We start from the raw sequence: 19,848 nt of genomic DNA on the forward strand, positions 1-19,848 counted from the left end.
TTGACGCGCAAAATATCTCGTAGCGAAAACTATGACTACTGTAGCGCGTGTGTCTATTTACGGACTCGATTTTCGAAATAAAATCGAGCACCACCGTAAATCGAAGTACTGTAGTTTTCGCTACGAGATATTTAAATATTTTGCGCGTCAAATGTGTTGTGCAATACGCATTCTCAGAATTTTGTGTTCATGTAATAAACGCACTGCCCTGAGAGAAGTTGTACCTGTACGCAATTTGTCTTCCGTATACCTGAACGTTTGGGCGCGTTTTTCTCAAAAACGGCTGGCCAACATTTTTGTGATGCATATAAAAAATGTCTGAAATTAAATTCTAAATTTTTTGGACCAAAGCTTTTTTCCTTAAAACGCGCCCAAACCTGGCTAAACTAAAATTATCAGTAGAGTGCATTTGTATGGATGTACCACTTGCTGGGAAAACGTTCTCGGAAATTTCAAGGGAAAACCAGAAAAAAACCCCTCCTCTCACACTGCAACGTGGCTCTGATTGTTCGTGTAGCCCAGTGACAACAAAAGACCTCTCCCCATCCATAACATTTACATATTGATATCATTCGTGCTGGCTTATTCACTTTTATATATACCTTTCACACTTTTCCATCGCGTTTATTCGTTGAAACTGATCATACCGTAATTCTCGAACTGCCGGAAATCAAATGAGACGTTTTTTAGTTTTCGGTGAGTTTTTTTGGTACTAGTCCTAAATCACCCCGCCACTTTTCCTTTTCTACGTTTTTATCGAAGAAAATGTAAGGAAAAGTGGCGGGGTGATTTAGGACTAGTACCGTTTTTTTTCCGGAAAAATTTTCCAAGTGCAAAAAAAACCATTTCGCCTTAAATTTGAAAATCTCGTAGGTATACATGTAGGTACGCCTTCATGCCTACGTGCCTTTTTTTGTTCTGTCTATTTTTCTGCTCAAGGCTATCACAAAAAATTTTACCAAAAAAAAAAAAACGATGAAGCTTGTCAACTCAAATTCGCTCAGTAGGCACGCTCGAACAGGCAGGCGGCAGGCAACGCCTACATTGCCTACTATAAGCAATAAATAATATTATCAACCTTCAAAGCATTTCCTCAGTTTCAGGTTTGCTGTTCGTATCAGTTGCGGGTCAACAGCAAGTACCTGTAATCCAACAGGCTCCGCCAAATTCACCAGCTCAGCAACAACAGCAAGCTCAGGCTCATGCTCCACCGGCTCAGGCCAAGCCGATCGTCCAACAAACCCAACCTGCTCAAAAACAACAAGCTCAAGCTCCACCAGCTGCTCAGCAAATTCCTGTAGTTCAGCAGGCCCCACCTGCTCAACCAGCACAGCAAAAGCCAGTGGCTCAGGCCCCGCCGGCTCAGGCCAAGCCGACTGTTCAGCAAGCTCCAATACTAGTGGCTCAAGCTCCGCCAAATCCGCCTGCTCCCCAAGCTCAACAACATCAAGCTCCAGCTCCACCAGCTGCTAGGCAAATTCCTGTCCAGCAACCTCCCAAACCTGTAGTCCAGCAGGCTCCTGCTCAACAAGCTCCAAAGTCAGTGGCTCAGGCACCGCCGGCTCAGGCCAAGCCGATTGTTCAGCAAGCTCAAGCTCAGCCTGTAGTCCAGAAGGCTCCTACACAACAACCTCCAGTAGTTCAACAAACTCCTCCACCTCAGCAACCTGTGGTTCAGGCTCCAGTGGCTCAACAAGCTCCACCATCACAGCCACAACAGGCTCAAGCTCAGCCTGTAGTTCAGCAGGCCCCGCCTGTTCAACAGGCTTCACCAAAACCAGTGGCTCAACCGGTTCAACAGCAACCAGTGGTTCAAGCTCCACCTAAGCCAATAGTTCAGCAGGCTCCGGTAGTTCAACAAGCTCCACCGCCAAAGCAACAACAGGCCCAAGCTCAGCCAGTACAGCAGCCGCCAAATCCAGCACCGGTTGTACAACAAGCCTCGGCTCCAGTCCAACAAGCTCCGCCAAAACCAGTTCCTCAGCAGACTCCTCCAGTCCAACAAGCTCCACCAAAGCCGGCTGTTCAACAAGCTCCGACCCGAGCTGCTCCGGCTCCGCCAAAACCAGCGCCCCAGCAGGCTCCCCCAGTTCAACAGAATCCTCCTAAGCCGGCTGTTCAACAAGCCCAGGCCCCAGTAGTACAACAAGCCCCTGCTCCACCAGTGCAGCAAGCTCCGCCAAAACCAACACCTCAGCAGGCTCCCCCGGTCCGACAGAATCCTCCTATGCCGGCTGTTCAACAGGCCCCATCCTCACAACAGGCCACACAGGCTCCGCCAAAGCCAGCTCCTCAGCAGGCTCCCCCAGTTCAACAAAATCCTCCAAAACCTACACCTTCTCCAGCACCACCAGCTCAGAAGGCCCAGCCCGTTACCCAACAACAGGCTTCAGCTCCGCCGACTTCACCAAGTGCACCGGTTCAAGCTCCGAATACCCCTACTCAGAAGGCTTCAAGCCAAGATCCGATTGTCCAGCAGGATCCACCACCAAAAGAGCCATCAATTTCTAGTGAACCTACAACCACAAAGAAGCCCAGAAAATCGTTCTCTCCGGGATCAGCCACACCTAAACATACACAACCTTCAGAAAATGGCAAAGCCTCGGGCAAGACTGTTGGCAAGGAAAAGGAGTAAGCTACAGTTTTGGCGCGAAGTTTTGGTGTCAGAGTGTCTCATTTCAGCGTGATCTACGTAGATCTACAAAAAATGCGGGAGAAAAGACGCAGAGTTCTCAACTGATTTCGCATGGTTAAGAACGTGCTGACGTCACATTTTTTCGGGCAAAAAATTGCCGCATTTTTTGTAGATCAAGCCGTAATGGGACAGACTGGCACCACGTGCAAAACGTCAGTTTAAAGGCACTCGCTGTTTTCTGAGAACATATACCAAATTTTGCAATTTAAAATTTGAATTTCCAATAGTTTTATTTTTGTTTGTTTAAATCATGGAAATTTGGCCAAAGCTGCATTTTTTTGTTGATTTTTCAACCTTTTTCCGAAAAAATTTGGTCGGCGCTACTATTTTTTTAACGTTGGCGCGAAATTTAAATTTTCAGATACCTTTTTTTTTTGGGGAAAAATTAAACATTGATTGGCGGGAAATACAAATTTTATGATCAATATTTTGTGCCGGGAAATTCAAATTTTCATTTAAAAAGTTTTAGCGGGGAATTCAAATTTTCAGAGGAATATTTTATGGGGGAAATTCAAATATTCTGAGAATTTGTTCGGCGGAAAATTTAAACTTTCACAAAAATATATAATGGTGGGAAATTAAAATTGTCATTAAAAAAGTTTTAGCGGGAAATTTAAATTTTCTGAAAAATATTTTATAGCGGGTAATTCAAATATGCTGGAATTTTTTTTGGCGAGGAATTGAAATTTTCTGAAAAAAACAATTTTTGGCGGAAAAATCAAATTTTCTCAGAAAAATTTTTGGCGGGAAATTCAAATTTTCCGATAAATATTTTATGGCGGGAAATTCAAAATTTCTGAGAAAAGTTTTAGCAGAAAATTCAAATTTTCTGAAAAACATTTTTTAGCGGGAAATTCAAATTTTTTCATGAAAACGGCTGATTTTTTGGTTTTCCCCCAGCAAGTATCCAAAACAACAAATCCCTCTTAAATTTTTTTCCAGATCCAATTCTCCAGAACTCTCACCAAACGTTATCTTCGCAATTTCTGGAGCATTTTTCGTGTTACTTGGGATATGTCTGTTGAAATGCTGCAAACGAATTTCAACAGAGGATAAATTAAAAATGTTGTGATTTTATTATTTTTTTCAATTGTAGTTTTAACTTGGAGTTTTGTAACGATCTAATTAATGATCTTTTCTTTGTTTTTTTTTCCATTTTTTTATTTTTTTCTAAATCATAAATTTCTCTGATATGTTTTTGAAATGTCTAAAATAAAACCAAATTTTCAATTTCATTTTTAAACGCAAAATTAATATCATAACACTTCGAATTTTCAGAGCGTACCCCCTGTTGCGCTATTTTATAGCCTAAAGCATTGTGCTCAAAGAGCCCCCCCCCCCTCCGCACACTTTTCTTGCTTTTCCTCCTCCTTCCCTTTTTAAGGGGAAGAAAATCGATAGTGTAGTAAAAGCTGAGAGACGCAGAGAAACATGGAAAGTGGCGTACGTCATCGAGGGCTCCGTGGAGCTCCAAATGAGGAGCATGTGCTCATTTTCAGAGGGGAGAAACCTTCTTAACTTTTTTTTGTGTTTGAGGACTCATCACAAAAAAATTTTAATTTCAGACTTTCAATCTAAATGCTCAGAACTTAGTGTTAATCCAAATAAAATTTCTGTTTTAAAAAAATGGAAGAAGACGTAGTGGAGTCGTGTGAAGCAACACCGGTAAGTTTTTTATTTTATTTGTATTATTATTAAATTTTTCAACATTTTGGCGTTTTAACTGAAGTTCGAGAATTTAAAAAAATTTAAATTTTATTTTTGAACTGTTAAAAAAATAATATAGTAAAGTTATAACTATATATATACAACACTATATATACTATATAACTATATATATATATACACCTTTTTCCCAGACAAATTCCACATATGGAACACCTGTTCGTGTAGCATCGCCCCTTATTCATAACGAAGATGACGTCATCCCGACGACTGCCGTGGAAAATTCCTTATACTCGAAATGTAATGCAGTACAGGAACAAGAATTTGAGAGGTTTGTGGGAAGTTTTTTTTGTGGAAAAAAAAATTTAAAATTGCAGATTAGAGTCGCAAAATGCAGAATATCGAGAAAAGCTGCTGAGAACAATTCGAGAACGGGATTTGAATGAGGAACTTTTGAAGTAGGTTTTCCGAAAAATGTCGAAAATAAAAATTCGTAAGCATGAATTTTGATGTAAAATTTTCAGTTTTCAAATTTTGCAGTGCGGAAACTGTAGATAACTTTTTCGCAGCTCAATTAAAAAATAACTTTCAAAAATTGTTCGAATTATATTTTTTTAAGGTTGTGTCTAAAACATGTTTCTAGGCCTAAGGCTTAGCTTAAGCCTAAGCCTAAGCCGAAGCCTAAGCCTAAGCCTACGCCTTAGCGTAAACCTAATCCTAAGCCTAAGCCTACGCCTAAGCAGAAGTCTAAGTCCAAGACTAAGCCTAGGCCTAAGAATAAGCCTAAGCCTAAGCCTCAGCGTGAGCTGAAGCCTAAACCTAAGCCTTAGCCTGAGCATAGGCAAAAGCCTAAGCCTAAGCCTAAGCCTAAGACTAAGCCTAAGCCTAAACCTAAGCCTAAACTTTAGCCCATTTTTGTTTGCAGAAATGTTCAAAATCAGCACAAAAAAGAGTTGGATGCTCAAGTGCGAAGAATTCGAGAATTAGAAGTTCAACTCAAAACCACAACGGACAGAGGACTGGCTCAGGAAGCACATTTTAATGTGACAACTAAAGAAATGTCACAGAAATTTAATTTGGCTCTTCAGCAGGTATTTTTTTTGTTTTTTTGATGTACAATTTTTCAGCAATTTTCATTTAAATATGGGCCACAATTTCAGGCCACAAAAAAAGCCGAACAATGTGATAAGGAAAAGAACGAAGCGGTTGTAAAATATGCAATGAGAGAAGGAGAAATGATGAAGTTAAGGGACGAAATTTCCAAGAAAGATAGTAATATGAAAGTGATCAAAGAGGAATTGGAAGCTGCAAGGAAAGCACAGAGTCAGGAAAATTTGGATGATTTGGAGAAAACCGTGCAGAACTTGAAAGTCGAGATTGAAAAGTTGAAGCATGAACGTTTTGATTTTGAAAATCGAATGAAGATTGCCGAGAAACGAGTTGAGGTGGGACTACGACTTTCAAACAAAATAGGCAAAAAGAGCTTTTTGACTGGAAATTTAAAATTTTCCAAAATTTTTTAAATCCGTTTTTTAATGGTATTTAATAATTTTAGCATCATATGAATCAGGGGAATTTCAAAATTTGCCCAGCTCGGCAAATTTGGCAAATTTGCCACACATCCCTGATATGAATGGTTTTTAATCATTTCCCCACTAGACGTACCCCACGCCTACCTCCCGCCTACATTGCCGCCTGAGCTTACTCTTCTTTCTATTCTGAGCTTAACCTTCAATGTGTAAATACCATACCAAACACCCGATTTTACGCCAGAATGCAGAAAATAGGCGCTAGGTAGGCAGGCGAGAACGCATGATGATTGACCGACAATTCTACAAAATCATGTGGTGCAAGGCTGTCCCATTGCTGTTTGATCTACAAAAAATGCGGCAATTTTTTGCCCGAAAAAGTGTGACGTCAGCACGTTCATAGCCATGCGAAATCAGTTGAGAACCCCCTCTTCTCCCGCATTTTTTGTAGATCTACATAGATCACACCGAAATGAGGCACTGCCGAAAAGTTGAAAAAAATTCTGACGATTTCTGAGAATGCGTATTACACAACTTATTTGACGAGCATAATATCTCGTAGCGAAAACTACAGTAATTCTTTAAATAAGGCTACTATTGCGCTTGGGTCGATTTCCGGATACAATTTATTATTCGATACAATATTTTTGTTGAAAACACAAAAATCGAGCCCGTAAATCGACACAGTCGCTACAGTAGTCATTTAAAGAATTACTGTAGTTTTCGCTACGAGATACTATGCTCGTCAAATATGTTGTGTAATACGCATTCTCAGAAATTAGTGTTCCTGTAATATTTTACATTAATTTTTAAAAAATGATTTTCAGAGTTTATCATCCAACCTATCAGAGTCCAAACAACAGGGAGATATGCTCAGAAAGCAACTGATTCAGGCAAAGGATGATAAACATATTATTCAGGTACAATATTCATGGATTTCTGGCTTCCCTCATAAATTGAAATGGAAGAGTTTGCCGAATTAGGCCATTTTGTCTCGGCCATATCTGGGGTAGATTTACGGCGCGTTGCGTGTCGCGTCGCGGCTCGAATGTAAAACTAAATGTATACGCGTTGTCCGGCGGGCAATTGTCAATGGAGCGCAAAAAATTCAATGAGGAAGGCCAGAACCCCGTGATTTTCACAAACATATAGCTCTTGAGCTCTTGATTACTTTGCTCTTTTCAGCAATACGAAGTAAAGCTTCAAACAAGTACTGCTGAACTTGAACGTCGACTCCGAGAATCTGAGCATGACGTAGAACGACTCCGAACTTCTCAACTGGAAATGGCAACTAAATTTGAAGAGGCTTCAAGAGAAAATACGGATCTTCTTTCCAAAATTGACATTCTTCAAGACCAACTGAGTTTAGAAGAGGATCGGCGGAAGCTTTGTGAAGAGCAAATCGATCGATTGAAAGGAGTTGAAAGTTTTGTGGAGAGTAGTAGCCATCGAATTGAAGAAACCGAAAAAGAACGAGAGACTGCAGAAGAAGATCGAGAACAAGCGGAACTTGAAGCTGCAGAGTATAGGGAGCAAGTGGAGAAAATGTTGAAATTGACACAGGAGTTGACGGAGAGGAATATGGAGTTGCAGAGGAAGTTGAAAGATGAAGAAGGGAAGGTGAGTTTTTGTAGCAGAAGGAGATTTCCAAAAATGTATATATTACGCGGCAATTCAAAATTTAAAAAAATTTTGCTACTTGTGTATTACAAAAAAAATTTTGTTAGAATTTTGGACTATGGGCTTAGGCTTAGGCTGAGGCACAGGCTTCGGCTTAGTTTTGAGCTTAGGCTCAGGCTGAGGCTTAGGTTAAGGCTTAGGCTTTGACTTAAGCTCAGGCTTGGCGTCAGTGGGGGAGCGTTAGCTCCCCCACTGACGCTATTTAGGGTTAGGATTACAGCGTTTTTTTCATTTTTCAAAGAGTTCCCGTTGGCCGATCAAAGCGAAATTGAACACAGAGACGTATAGGCCACTAAGAAGCTTCCGTGTAAAATTTCAAATTGATTCCATCAAAACTCGCCGAGTTATGGAGCTTAAGGTGTTTTCAAAATGACCCTCAACTATTTTTTAAAATTTGAAAGTTTGGCGTTTTGTCAGTTTTCTCCCTAAGCTCACGAAAATTTAATGACAGGAGGATCGTAGCGAAATAAATTTTCTTGTGAATTTTCAGCCGATTTCGATTTACAGGAGCCGAGATATTAAGCTTGCAAATTAGAAAAAAGTTCGAGTCCGGGTGCGGGCGTCTAAATTTTTTTATGCCCTGTTTTTCGTTCACTCTGAAAACGCGCGTGTAACTTGACGGTGGGTGGATGGATTTTGATGCGGTTTTTTGCTCTCTCTTCAAGAAGCTTGCCCCACCTCTGTATGCTTCATTTCAGAAAGATTGGAGCTCTTTGAGCCGAGATATGAAGAGTATTTTCGAGTATCCTCCAAAAATCACGTTTTTTTCTCATTTTTCGCCTCTTTTTTTTGCAGGAAAATTCGAGTTTTTGCGATTTTTACGAGATTTTTTAGCAGTTTATAGTACTCGACGAGATGCGTCGAAAAACATACAAATCATCCAGATCCATCAGCTATGAGCTCTTTTAGAGAGCTCCAAAGTCAAATTCGCAATTTTGACCTCCCCCCTCCCACTTCGGTGTGTTTTTTTCGTGTTTTTTCGCAAACCACCGCTTCGTGCGCTGTTGTCTTTGAGAAATCTTTGGTTCCAAGGTGAAATTGTTGTATAAAAAGATCGTAGGTACATTTTAAAGTAAAAATTATTCCGAAAAAGTGATTTTTTCATTTTGAAAATCGAGGCAGAAAAAAAAATTTTTTCCAAAAACTTTTTTTTTCCCCTTCTCGTAGGATGGCGGTCGTTTGAGATATTTTGATTTTGAGGAAAAAAAATGAAATTACAAATATTTCTAAAGCGATAGAGCAAAAAAATTTCGAAAATTGAGTGAAAACTCACTGAGATAACCGACCTTGAAGCAAGTTACTGCCGTTTTTGCGTTGTTCATTTTTCAACTTTGAGCGTTTATTATTCACTCAATCTGTGATCAATTTTAATTCTATTTTATTACATTGATTTAAAATTTGACGCTAAATCCGAAAAACTAAGTTTCAAAAAAATTTTAGTGAAAATTTTTTTCAGCACCGCCAAAAAATCGAGTTTTTCAGCACTGATTTTTTCGAATTTTTGCGATTTTTCACTCATTTTTTAATGAATCTTTGTTTTCTTTTTTGTGTTCAATGAACAATATTTATGAAAAATGAAATCTACTAACAATTTGTGAAAAATTTATTTTTGAAAATATTTTGTGCCAGTTTGAAATTTTTCAAAAAATTAATTTTCTGCCTCTTGCCCAGAAAAAGTGGTTTGGTCTGGTGTTTCAACAATAATATTTTTGAAATCCTCACACCTTTTTTCATATTCCCTCATATTTTTGTAACCCAATTCTCACTTTGAAGGGAGATACAGGCGGGAGATACAGTTCGTTGAAGGGTTGGCTGCCAACACATCGCCACCCCACCCACAGAGAGACACACATTTACGAACCAATATATTCAAATATTACCTCCTGCTCTCAGTTTTCAAGATTTTATGATGATTTTTACTTCATCAGAAAGAACACATTCTCTTTCCTATTTGCAGGGATAGTGGAAGACAAAAAAAACAATATGGATTTAAAATCAAAAAAAGAAATCCTTATGACACACCGGCGGTATGGCGCGGCTTAAGCCTAAATAGCCACTTTTATCAAAATACATTTGAGCTCTGCTCGCGTTTTACTCTAACTTCTCAGGCAACTCAAAAGTAATCTGTGGATATTTTTCAGTAATCTAAATGAAGATTATTTCTAAGAAACTTGAAAATTTTGTAATATTTGAAGGGATGCGAGCAATCTCTACATATTTGCGATCAACCTTTGGAGATTTTTTTTCTTAGTGAAGTTATTGAATGCCAATATTCAAATTCCCATCTCATGGGAAGAAAAGTTCAAATTCTGTACCTGCGTATATTTTTTTATAACTCCGTTTTTCCCACAAGAAAGGCCTTCTTCCCATAAGATAGGAATTGAAATATCGGCAGCATTCATAGGTACAGAATTCGAACCTTTCTTTACATGAAATAGGAATTTTATATCAACCAAATTAACCCTCCAATAAAGTGAGACATTTGATGAATATAATCACTCTGATGATATCTAATTCCGATGATTAATCCATTTTTCTTTCTCTCACACTTATGAACTAAAATGATTACTAAATTAAGGCGTGATATTCTAAGGTGTGATAACATATGATATTTATTTTTAAATTTAAATAAAGTTTTTTTTATTTTTGCTAAAGAACGAATAGTTTACAACCGCCGCGCTCAAATGTATTTTGATAAAAGTGGCTATTTAGGCTTAAGCCGCGCCATTCCGCCGGTGTGTCATAAGGATTTCCAATATTTCATTCAAGTTGGGCGTCCTACTATGTTTTTCGGGCCCTTAGGCTGGTTGGATTGGGATTTCCAATGTTTTATTCCAGTTGGGTACCCTAAGTCTAAATAGCTCTTTTTCTTTTCTTTTGCGCTCCAAGCGCAAGGAAAAACCTTCTTGTAACTTTTTAAGAGGGTTAGGCTTAGGCTTAGGCTCATACTTAGGCTTAGACTTATTCGGGGCTTTGGAGAAAAAAAAGACAGAGAGAAATTCCCACAAATTTCTAAAAATTTAGGAAAAAAAAAAGAAAAATGGGAAATTCCAAAGTTGGGTCAAATAATTATTTTAAAAATCCGAAAAATCGTTTTCTTGTATTTAAACATTTTGGCGGTTTAATCCTAAATAAATGCTCACTATTTCTCAAAAAAGTGTCAATTTTGGCATTTTGCAAAAACTGAAAATTAAGTACATTTAAATAAAAATCAGAATTTTTTAAATATAATAACGCGATTCATTTTGAATTTCTTTTAAATTTTTCACTAAAAATTTGAAAAATTTAACCAATTCTACTTCATTTAACCTCCCTAAACAAGTTTCAAAAATCTTAAAACGGTTATTTTTTTCATTTTGAAATAAAATTCATATTCCAAGATTTTTAAATACCTTTTCTGCAATATTAGATTTGAGGTAATGCTAATTAATTTCCAGAACACATCCCACAATTCTACTATCGAAAAACTTCAAGTTGAGCTAACAACAAGCTTGGAACTTTGCAAATCGTTTGAAGAGACCAATTTGAAAATTTCAGAGGAACTTGAAAATTTAAAAACAGAAATGCAAAAACCAGTGACATTGGAGTCACTTGAAGAAAATTTTTATAGGGATAAATATGATGAAGCTTCGAGAAAATGTGAGTTTTTGGTAAAAGTTCTAAAAGCACAAATCTCTTTATTTTTCAGTGGAACAAACAGAAGCTAAGCTTGCAGAAGAGAAGAACAACTTCTCTGCATTTAAGAAGAAAACGAGTGCAACTTTGAAAGAGCTCAAATCCGAGTTGAGTGGATATCGGAAGAATAATGGAGCTGGAGACTCTGGAGCGGCTCTCGGAGCACACGTTTTGGCACCGCCAACTTCTTCGGATCCTTCAATGTCTTCGAGGTCGAGGGCTAGTTCAATTACTAGTATTGATCGGGTTACGGTATGTTGGAATAGTTGAAAAAAATCTTCATTTTTCAAATTTTTGAAAAAAAATTAGATATTAAATATTATCGGTTTTTTCTATTCAAAAATCAAAATTTTAATAAATTTAAAAAATGATTTGGTACATTTTAACTTACAAAATTGAAAAAAAAAGAAAAAAAATTTTTGGTTTTTCTGAAATTGAAAAATAGAAAATTATCGTTTTCAAGTTTTGAAATTAAAAAAATTGGTATTTCGATTTAAAATAATTTTTTTTTAAATCATCAAAAATTATATTAAATTCAAAAAAAAAATTCTCTGAAAGCCCATACAAATCAAAACAATTTTTTTCTCCAAATTCAGAACAAATTTATAGAATTTTTTAAACTTTTTAATTGATATTTCTTTCAATTTTGCAACCAAAAATGGCAAAAATCACGTGATGTCAGAGTGTCCCATTTCGATTTGATCTACCTAGATCTACAAAAAATGCGGGAGTTGAATAAAACAAGCTAAAATTTAAAATTTATTTCTCAGAAAATTTGAATTTTCCGCCAAAATCCTTTTCTGAGATAATTTGAATTTCCCGCCAAAAAAATTCGGAGAAAATTTGAATTTCCCGCCAAAATCATTTTCTGAGAAAATTTGAATTTCCCGCCAAAAAAATTCGGAAAAAATTTGAATTTCCCGCCAAAATCATTTTCTGAGAAAATTTGAATTTCCCGCCAAAAAAATTCGGAGAAAATTCGAAATTTCCCGCCAACAAAAAGTTTCTGGCCTGTAAAAAATCACAGAAAAAGTACAATTTTTCTGTCCAAATCGCTCCTTAAACTAAAATTTCTCCAGAGTACATCCCGTGAGGAAGAGGTCTCTTCAGCAGCTGGAGAAGAAGCCAAACGTATTGAAAACGAGGAGCAAAAGCTGAATATGCAACAGATTATGATCGATAAAATTGTAATTTTGCAACGAAAATTGGCTCGGAGGACTGAAAAATGCGAATTTTTGGAAGAACACGTCAGACAGTGCCTCGAAGAACTTCAGAAAAAGACCAAGTGAGCTTTTTTCTGTCATTCACGGGGTTTTGGCCTTTCTCATTGCATTTTTCGCGCTCCATTGACAAGCCGGACAACGCGTGGGAAAGCCGTGTACTCCACACGGACAAATACAAAAACCTAACGAGACCCATTGCTCCGGTGCGAAGCGTTTCTAATTGTCCATGGAGCGCGTTTTCACGTCGGTTTCAAAAAGTTGTAATTTTTCTGCAGACCGAATTGAGAAAATGTGGAAAATTTGAAATTTTCAGTATGTGGCAATTTTTTTTGTTGCATTTTTTGATAATCAATCTGGTAAAACTACATGGTAATCATGTAGTTTTACAACTAAAATTGAGGCGCGACGCGACACGCAACGCGCCGTAAATCTACCCAAGATATGGCCGAGCCAAAATGGCCTAGTTCGGCAAACTCTTCCATTTCAAAATATGAAGGAAGCCTCTACTTTCTTATTTTCAGAATAATTCAACATTTTGCACTTCGAGAAGAAGCTTCACTTCTTATGCCATCTGAAGGATCTTTGGAGAAGGTATTTTGGAATATTAATTTTATTTTAAAAATTTCAAAAAATATATTTTAGTTATTCGCAAATTGTGAATTTGTTCAAGTAAGTTGGAGAATGTTGTGATGTGAATTAATTTTTTTTTGTTTTCAAAATTTTGAAACTTGTTTAATTAGTTAAAACTCGCCGGAAAAATTTTCTAATTTTTAAAAAATTTTTTTACATTTTTGCCGGAAAATTTTCTCTGAATTTTTTTGGCGTCAAATTCAAATTTTATCATAAATTTTTTGGCGGGAAATTAAAATTTTCTCAGAAACATTTTTTCGGCGTGAAGTTCAAAACTTCTCTGATTTTTTTTACGGGAGATTTACATTTTCTCAGAAACATTTCTTTGGCGCGAAATTCAAATTTTCTCAGAAACATTTATTTGGCGCGAAATTCAAATTTTCTCAGAAACATTTCTTTGGCGCGAAATTCAAATTTTCTCAGAAACATTTCTTTGGCGCGAAATTCAAATTTTCACGTGGTATCATGTTGTCCCATTACGGTTTGATCTACAAAAAATGCGGGAAATTTTTCCCTAAAAAATTGTGACGTCAACACGTTCTTAACCATGCAAAATCAGTTCAGAACACTGCGTCTAAATTTCCGCGATTCTCGTAGATCAAACCGATATGGGGCACTCTGACACCACGTGATTTTCTCAGAAACATTTTTGGCGGGAAATTCAAATTTTCTCAGAAAAAGATTTCGGCGGGAAATTCAAAATTTATCACAAATTTTTTTTGACAGGTAATTCAAATTTTCTCATAGCCAGAAAAAGATTTGGGCGGGAAATTCAAATTTTCTCAGAAACATTTCTTGGCGGGAAATTCAAATTTTCTCAGAAACATTTTTAGAAACTTCTAGGCAACTCTAGAAGCTTCTAGAAAACTAACGCAAACGTCAAAATTTAGCTAATACAATATTTAACCCGATAAAAAGTTTTTGTATTATGTAGTTGATTTTCAAAATCCCCGGTCTGAATTTGATCTCACTGAACCATTAATACTTCAGAAAACATACGTGTGAATTTACGAAAAACCTTTTGCCAAAACTTATTGGGTGGTAATTTCCGGAATAAAACGGATATTTTGTCAGGTTCCAATTGGTCGTAAAAGTGCTGCATACGCTCTGATGGGTGCCATGTTCACGTCTTCCGGAAATGAAAAGAAGCAAGTTCAAATTATGACGGAAGTGAATTCACGGCTTCAGGCGGTTCTAGAAGATGTTATTCAGAAGAATATATTAATGAGGGTGAGGGAAATTTCCTGAAAATTTTGAGAAACCAGAGAATTTCTAGAAAAACTCTGGAAAAAGACAAAAAAAATCTGGGAATTATAGAAAACTTTTAGAAACTTCTGGAAACTTTCAAAAATTCTGGAAAGTTCAAAAAACGTTTGCGAACCTTGAGGAATTTCTGGAAACATCTGGAAAGTTTTGACAAAATTCTAGGAGTTTTAGGAAACTTCTGGGAACGTTAAAATATTCTGGGAATTATGGAAAACTTCCGGGAACTTTTTAGAGAATTTGGAAAACTTTTGGAAAATTCTGGAAATTTTTTGGAATTCACGAGAAACTGTGATAGAGTCTTGGAAGTTTCAGGAAACTTCTGGAAAGTCTTAGCAAAATTCTAGAAGTATTAGAAATTTTAGGAAACTTTTGGAAAGTTCTGGAAAGTTGTAGGAAACTTTTTTAAAGCTTTCTCTGACATTCTAGATACTTCTGGAAAGTTAAAAACAAATTCTATGATTTTTTTTTGAAAACTTTCTAGGAAATTTGGAAATTTTCTGAAAAATTCAAAAAAGTTCTGAGAAACTTTTGGAAAGTTCGGAAAGTTAACAAAATTCTAGAAATTTCAGAAAATTAAAGGATTAAACGGGAACTTTCCAGAGAATTTGGAAAACTTCTGGAAAATTCTGGGAATTTTGGGAAATTTTTTAAAAGTTTCCTGTAATCTATCTAGAAAGTCCTGAAGAGTTAGAAAAAAGTTCAAGGAATTTTTTTTGAAAACTTTCTAGAAAAGGTGGAAATTTTCTGAAAAATTCAAGATCTAGAAATTCTAAGAAATTTTTGGAAAATTCTGGAAAAGTTTTTAAAAAAATCTAGGAATTTCTGAAAACTTCTGGAAAGCTAGTAGAAACTTCTAAAAACGTTCAAAAACTCTGGAACATTTTTTTAAAAATTCTAGGAAGTTTAGGAAACTTCTAGAACTTTCTAGAAACTCCTGGAAAGTTAAAAAATAATTCTCGGAATTTTAGGAAAATTCCGGGAATTTTCTAGAGAATTTGGGAAACTGGTGGAGAGTTCTGGAAAGTTTAAAAAAGTTTAGGAACCTTGAGAAATTTCTAGAAACTTCTGGAAAGCTAAGAAATTCTGGAAATTCTACGAAACTTCCGGGGAATTTCTTGAAAACTTTCTAGAACCTTCTGAAAAAATTTTAAAAAAATTCTAGTAATTTAGGAAACTCCCAGAAAATTCTTGAGAACTTTCTAGGAAATTTGGAAATTTTCTGAAAAATTCGAGAAAGTTCTGAGAAACTTTTGGAAATTACTAGAAAGCTCTGTAACGTTCGGTAAGCTTTTCTGAAACTTGAGAAACTTCTAGACACTTTGAGAGATTTCTGGAAATTTCTGGAAATTTCTGAAAATTTTTAGGAAAATTAAATCTGAGCTTGAAGTGTGCAAAAAACTGAATATTATTGTTTATAAAACATAAATTCAAAAAGTATAAATTTTCTTAATTTTCAGAGCTCCGTGGACACTTTATCAGCTGATAACACCCGTTTATCACGTGAAAACCGACTGCTAAGCCTATCGCAAGTTCGAACAACTCAGGATAATTAATTGCAAAAATTAAAATTGAACACTTTATTTTTGTGCCTTTCTCTATTCATTCTCCCCATTTTTTCATCATCATCATATCCCAAAAGTTTTCCGCCAAAATAAAGTGACTAAACCCATAAACCCTGCCACCTGGGACCCTTTGTTAGCTCCGCCTACATTTCCATTTTCAAATTAGGGACCGCCTGAATTCACATTTCAGTGCTCAAAGAGCTTTTTCTGGTCTGCCAGTTTTCTACGGAATTTTACGAATTTTTGAAAAATGCCATTTCATCTTGCACTGGGCCTTTCAAACTGTGAGCAAATTTACGAGCCGGGCGGTACAATTGAAGGATATGTTACGTTTGATCTACGGGAAAGTGTTAAGGTTGGTTTGGGTCTCGACGCGAAAATTAAGAGATGTAGTGTTTGATCTACCACATGGGAAAAGTTTTGGCGGGAAAATAAATTTTTATATAAAAGACATTTTTGGGGGTAAAATCAAATTTTCTGAAAAAAAGTTTTGGCGGTTAATTCAAATTTTATGTGAAAGACATTTTGGCGGTAAATTCAAATTTTCTGTGAAAGACTTTTTGGCGGTAAATTCAAATTTTTTGTGAAAGTCATTTTGGCGGGAAATTCAAGTTTTCCGAGAAAATTTTTTGGCGGGAAATTCAAATTTCTCACAATAATAATTTTGGCGGGAATTTCAAATTTTCTGAGAAAACCATTTTTCCGGGAAGTTTAATTTTTCTGTGAAAGACATTTTGGCGGGAAATTCAAGTTTTCACAAAAAACATTGTTGGAGGAAATTCAAATTTTCACAAAAAAAAGTTTTGGCGGAAATTTCAAATTTTTTTCAGAAATTTTTTTGACGGGAAATTAAAATTATTTCGAGGTACTAGGTACGGAAGGGTTACTGTAGGATTATTGCTTAATTAGTGTAGTTATGAGAAAATTGAGCTTCTGCAAAGGTAGGTGCAGGTCGCCTTGTAGGCAATGCTAGGCAGGCAGGAAGTAGGCACTTCCAGGCAGGCAGGAATTTTTAGGTATAAAACATAAACATTTTTCGATAGCAGTTCTAGATTCAAAACTTTTTAAAAGAATTTGAAAATTTTGCGGTCTTCATAAATACCAAATTCAGGTAAAAGCGATCCGAATCTCCGCCGAAGGTCTCGCCACGACAAAATGGTTGCTCTCGGAGAGCTCCAAATCGTCACACGGGCGGTCTCGAGAGGTGTCCTACTCTGCAAAAGTGACCTATTTGGACGAGGAGCAAATGGTGTGGAAACCATCAGAAGGACACTCAAAATCATCAGTATTCCCCGGAATCCATGTGTATCCATTCAAATTTCAAATTCCTATTGGGGTACCGCCAAGTTTTGAAGGAGATCACGGAAATATTCGGTATCATATGAAAGCGACTGTGGAGAGACCGTGGAAAACGAATCGATCGGTTACAAGATATTTGACCATTTTGCCGCCAAAAGATTTGAATAAAGAAGTATTGGCGTCAGAGGAGACAAGCAGTTGGAAGTCGAAAAAAGTCGGATTTTTTCTTTTTAGATATGGAAAAGTTAATTTGCAGGCAAGTACCTATCTGAAATTGACAAAAACACGGATTTTTCTGGCTTCCCTCATAAATTGAAATGGAAGAGTTTGCCGAACTAGACCAGGCCATATCTGGGGTAGATTTACTGCGCGTTGCGTGTCGCGTCGCGGCTTGTAAAACTAAATGTATTTGTCCGTGTGGAGTACACGACTTTCCCACGCGTTGTCCGGCTTGTCAATGGAGCGCGAAAAATGCAATGAGGAAGGCCAGAGACCCAAGAAAAATTGACTGAAATTTTGTGAAAAATTCATATTTAGTCAGTGAAAATTTAGATTCGAATTCCCAAAAAAGGATACGTGCCAGGGGAGACTATATCTATCGAAACAAACATTGACAACATGTCCTCCCGTCCAATTTTAAAGGTGAGAGAGCAAGTGTGCTCTATTGCGAATTTAATAATATTCAGACGGAATGTTACCTGATTCAACAGTGCAGATTTCTTGCATATCGCTATGGAATTTCTGGTCCAACAGATGGCCGACGGGCTTCATCACTTTCAGAAAATGATCGATATTTGTCGCGAAAAAGAGATGAGATTAAGATTGTTTCAGGTAAAGTCTATTAATCTCAGCTGTTAATCTCGAATATACCCATCTCTTACAGTAATCCACGAGATGCACATAGAGCCCCGTACGGAGCACAAAGCAAAAATGCGTCTGAAAATCCCTTGTACTTGTCCAACATTCGACAGTACTCTTATCCACGTGGAGTATTTTGTTGTAGTCAAGCTGCATGTAAAGTGTCGAATGAGGAATACTGTAAAAGCTGAATGCCCGATTATTATTGGTTCAAAACCGCTGGCAGATGAGCATGTGGATCCACGCACTCCTACCTATCAGGAGGTTGCCACGTTTTCGGCGTTAACGCACAGAAGTATGATGTCGGTGGATGAGGTTTGTCCTAGTAGTACTGTAGGGGTACTGTAGGATTACTGTAGTTCTGAAAAATTGTCTTTTGAAGGTATATGAGTTTGGGATTAGTAGGGGATATGGTGGGGGGTACTGTAGTACGCTAGAGGTATTGTTGTATTACTGTAGTTTTGAAAAAAAATTGTATTTTGAGTGTATATGAGTTTGGGATTAGTGGGGGGGGGGGGGATATAGTCGGGGTACTGTAATTGTACTCTAGGTCCTAGAGTTTAGGGGTATTGTGGGTGTACGGTAGGATTACTGTAGTTAAAAAAAAGACTTTCTGTCGTTTGAAGCGATATTGGTTTGGGGTTAGTGGGGGGACATGGTGGGGTACTGTAGTAGTACTGTAGGGTTACTATAGGAGTACGGTGGGGTTACTGTAGTTGACAAATTGACTTTTCGTCTTTTGAAGTGGTATTGGTCTGGGAGTTAGTGGAGGCATATGGTCGGGGTATTGTAGGGGTACTGTAGGATTACTGTAGATTTGGAAAAAAAATGATTTTTCGTCTTTTGAAAGGATATAGATTTGGGGTTAGTGTGGGGATATGATCGGGGTACTGTAGTAGTACTGTTGGGTTACTGTAGTTTTGGAAAAAAAGAGATTTGGTTTTAATAAGGGATATGGCCAAAGTACTGTAGCATTACTGTAGTTTTGGAAAAAAAATGACTTTTCGTCTTTTGAAAGGATATAGGTTTGGGGTTAGTGGAGGGATATGGTCGGCACTGTAGTAGTACTGTAGTAGTACCGTAGGGTTACTGTAGTTTTGGAAAATATGAGTTTTTGTGGATATTGAGATAAGGCAAGTAGACATATGTTGTCTGGCGACTGTTGTAGCACTGTAGGAGCATTGTAGGGTTACTGTAGTTTCAGAAAAAGTAAGAAAATCTCCTGGATTTCCTGAAAATTAGAGACGTTCCTGGAAAGTTCTGAAAAATTTGGAACAGCTTTTGGAAAATCCTGAAAAAGTATAGAAACTCAGAAAAACGTTAGAAAATACTTTGAGATTTTTGAGCAGCTTCTGAAAACTTCCAAAGTTACCAAAACAACATCCAGAATTTTATTTTCACAATTTCTCCGAATTGTAATGAATTAACTTTTTCAGAAGCTCACCCCAAAATACGTCTATTACCCGAAATATGGAAAATCAAGGGATGATGAAGCTGACGAGCCGCCGAGTTTAACAGATCTTCAACTTCCACCAATCGATTCATTATCCGATGATGATTGAGATTATTCTTTGGAAAAATAATAATAATAATAATGTTTCCTATGGAAATTTAAATGTTGAATACATAAACTTAAAGTTCTCATTTATTTTAATTTTTGGGTTTTTGGAAGAGTTTTCCGAACTAGGCCATTTTGGCTCGGCCATATCTGGGGTAGATTTACGGCGCGTTGCGTGTCGCGTCGCGGCTTGTGAAACTAAATGCAT

General features: G+C 37.0%; 3 protein-coding genes and 2 non-coding genes across 6 annotated transcripts; 4 read left to right on the forward strand and 1 right to left on the reverse strand.

Moving 5' to 3' along the window:
* The first annotated feature begins 550 nt into the window (after window positions 1–550).
* Window positions 551–3,926, forward strand: Y49E10.29 (Prion-like-(Q/N-rich)-domain-bearing protein). The gene is made up of 3 exons (NM_001129259.4): window positions 551–696; window positions 1,104–2,631; window positions 3,638–3,926. The coding sequence occupies exons 1-3, from the start codon at window positions 675–677 to the stop codon at window positions 3,765–3,767; spliced, it is 1,680 nt and encodes a 559-aa protein (NP_001122731.1). The 5' UTR covers window positions 551–674; the 3' UTR covers window positions 3,768–3,926.
* A 331-nt stretch (window positions 3,927–4,257) lies between these two features.
* On the forward strand, window positions 4,258–16,033 carry cccp-1 (CARD domain-containing protein). 2 transcript variants are annotated; one of them, NM_181971.7, is made up of 14 exons: window positions 4,258–4,360; window positions 4,555–4,691; window positions 4,738–4,818; window positions 5,286–5,451; window positions 5,521–5,805; window positions 6,717–6,809; window positions 7,075–7,509; window positions 11,007–11,208; window positions 11,258–11,496; window positions 12,324–12,529; window positions 12,989–13,058; window positions 13,110–13,136; window positions 14,172–14,327; window positions 15,821–16,033. In NM_181971.7, the coding sequence occupies exons 1-14, from the start codon at window positions 4,322–4,324 to the stop codon at window positions 15,914–15,916; spliced, it is 2,232 nt and encodes a 743-aa protein (NP_871700.1). In that variant the 5' UTR covers window positions 4,258–4,321; the 3' UTR covers window positions 15,917–16,033. The 2 variants fall into 2 exon arrangements, with proteins under 2 accessions (NP_871700.1, NP_499628.1); NM_067227.7 differs by lacking the exon at window positions 13,110–13,136 and having other exon boundaries at window positions 4,261–4,360.
* Window positions 5,004–5,057, forward strand: Y49E10.34. Its single transcript, NR_052803.1, has one exon. It is a non-coding gene; the product is annotated as an Unclassified non-coding RNA Y49E10.34 (non-coding RNA).
* Y49E10.33 lies at window positions 5,004–5,057 on the reverse strand. The gene has a single exon (NR_052804.1). It is a non-coding gene; the product is annotated as an Unclassified non-coding RNA Y49E10.33 (non-coding RNA).
* Window positions 16,034–16,113: 80 nt separating the features above from the next.
* Window positions 16,114–19,723, forward strand: arrd-16 (Arrestin C-terminal-like domain-containing protein). Its single transcript, NM_067228.5, has 6 exons — window positions 16,114–16,280; window positions 17,037–17,480; window positions 17,777–17,866; window positions 17,911–18,055; window positions 18,108–18,397; window positions 19,519–19,723. Exons 1-6 carry the CDS (start codon window positions 16,176–16,178, stop codon window positions 19,642–19,644), a joined length of 1,200 nt encoding a protein of 399 aa, NP_499629.2. The 5' UTR covers window positions 16,114–16,175; the 3' UTR covers window positions 19,645–19,723.
* Window positions 19,724–19,848: the final 125 nt, after the last annotated feature.

This window comes from Caenorhabditis elegans, chromosome III, assembly GCF_000002985.6.
Source record: "Caenorhabditis elegans chromosome III".
Lineage (NCBI taxonomy): Eukaryota > Metazoa > Nematoda > Chromadorea > Rhabditida > Rhabditidae > Caenorhabditis > Caenorhabditis elegans.

Coding starts and splice junctions, on each gene's coding strand:
- cccp-1 (NM_181971.7), top strand. CDS start 4,322: ATGGAAGAAGACGTAGTGGAGTCGTGTGAAGCAACACCG. Junction 5,806..6,716: donor TTGCCGAGAAACGAGTTGAG/GTGGGACTACGA, acceptor AATGATTTTCAG/AGTTTATCATCCAACCTATC. Junction 13,059..13,109: donor CTGAAGGATCTTTGGAGAAG/GTATTTTGGAAT, acceptor AATATATTTTAG/TTATTCGCAAATTGTGAATT.
- arrd-16 (NM_067228.5), top strand. CDS start 16,176: ATGCCATTTCATCTTGCACTGGGCCTTTCAAACTGTGAGCAAATTTAC. Junction 16,281..17,036: donor ATCTACGGGAAAGTGTTAAG/GTTGGTTTGGGT, acceptor TACCAAATTCAG/GTAAAAGCGATCCGAATCTC. Junction 17,867..17,910: donor CCTCCCGTCCAATTTTAAAG/GTGAGAGAGCAA, acceptor AATAATATTCAG/ACGGAATGTTACCTGATTCA.
- Y49E10.29 (NM_001129259.4), top strand. CDS start 675: ATGAGACGTTTTTTAGTTTTCG. Junction 697..1,103: donor GAGACGTTTTTTAGTTTTCG/GTGAGTTTTTTT, acceptor CCTCAGTTTCAG/GTTTGCTGTTCGTATCAGTT. Junction 2,632..3,637: donor ACTGTTGGCAAGGAAAAGGA/GTAAGCTACAGT, acceptor ATTTTTTTCCAG/ATCCAATTCTCCAGAACTCT.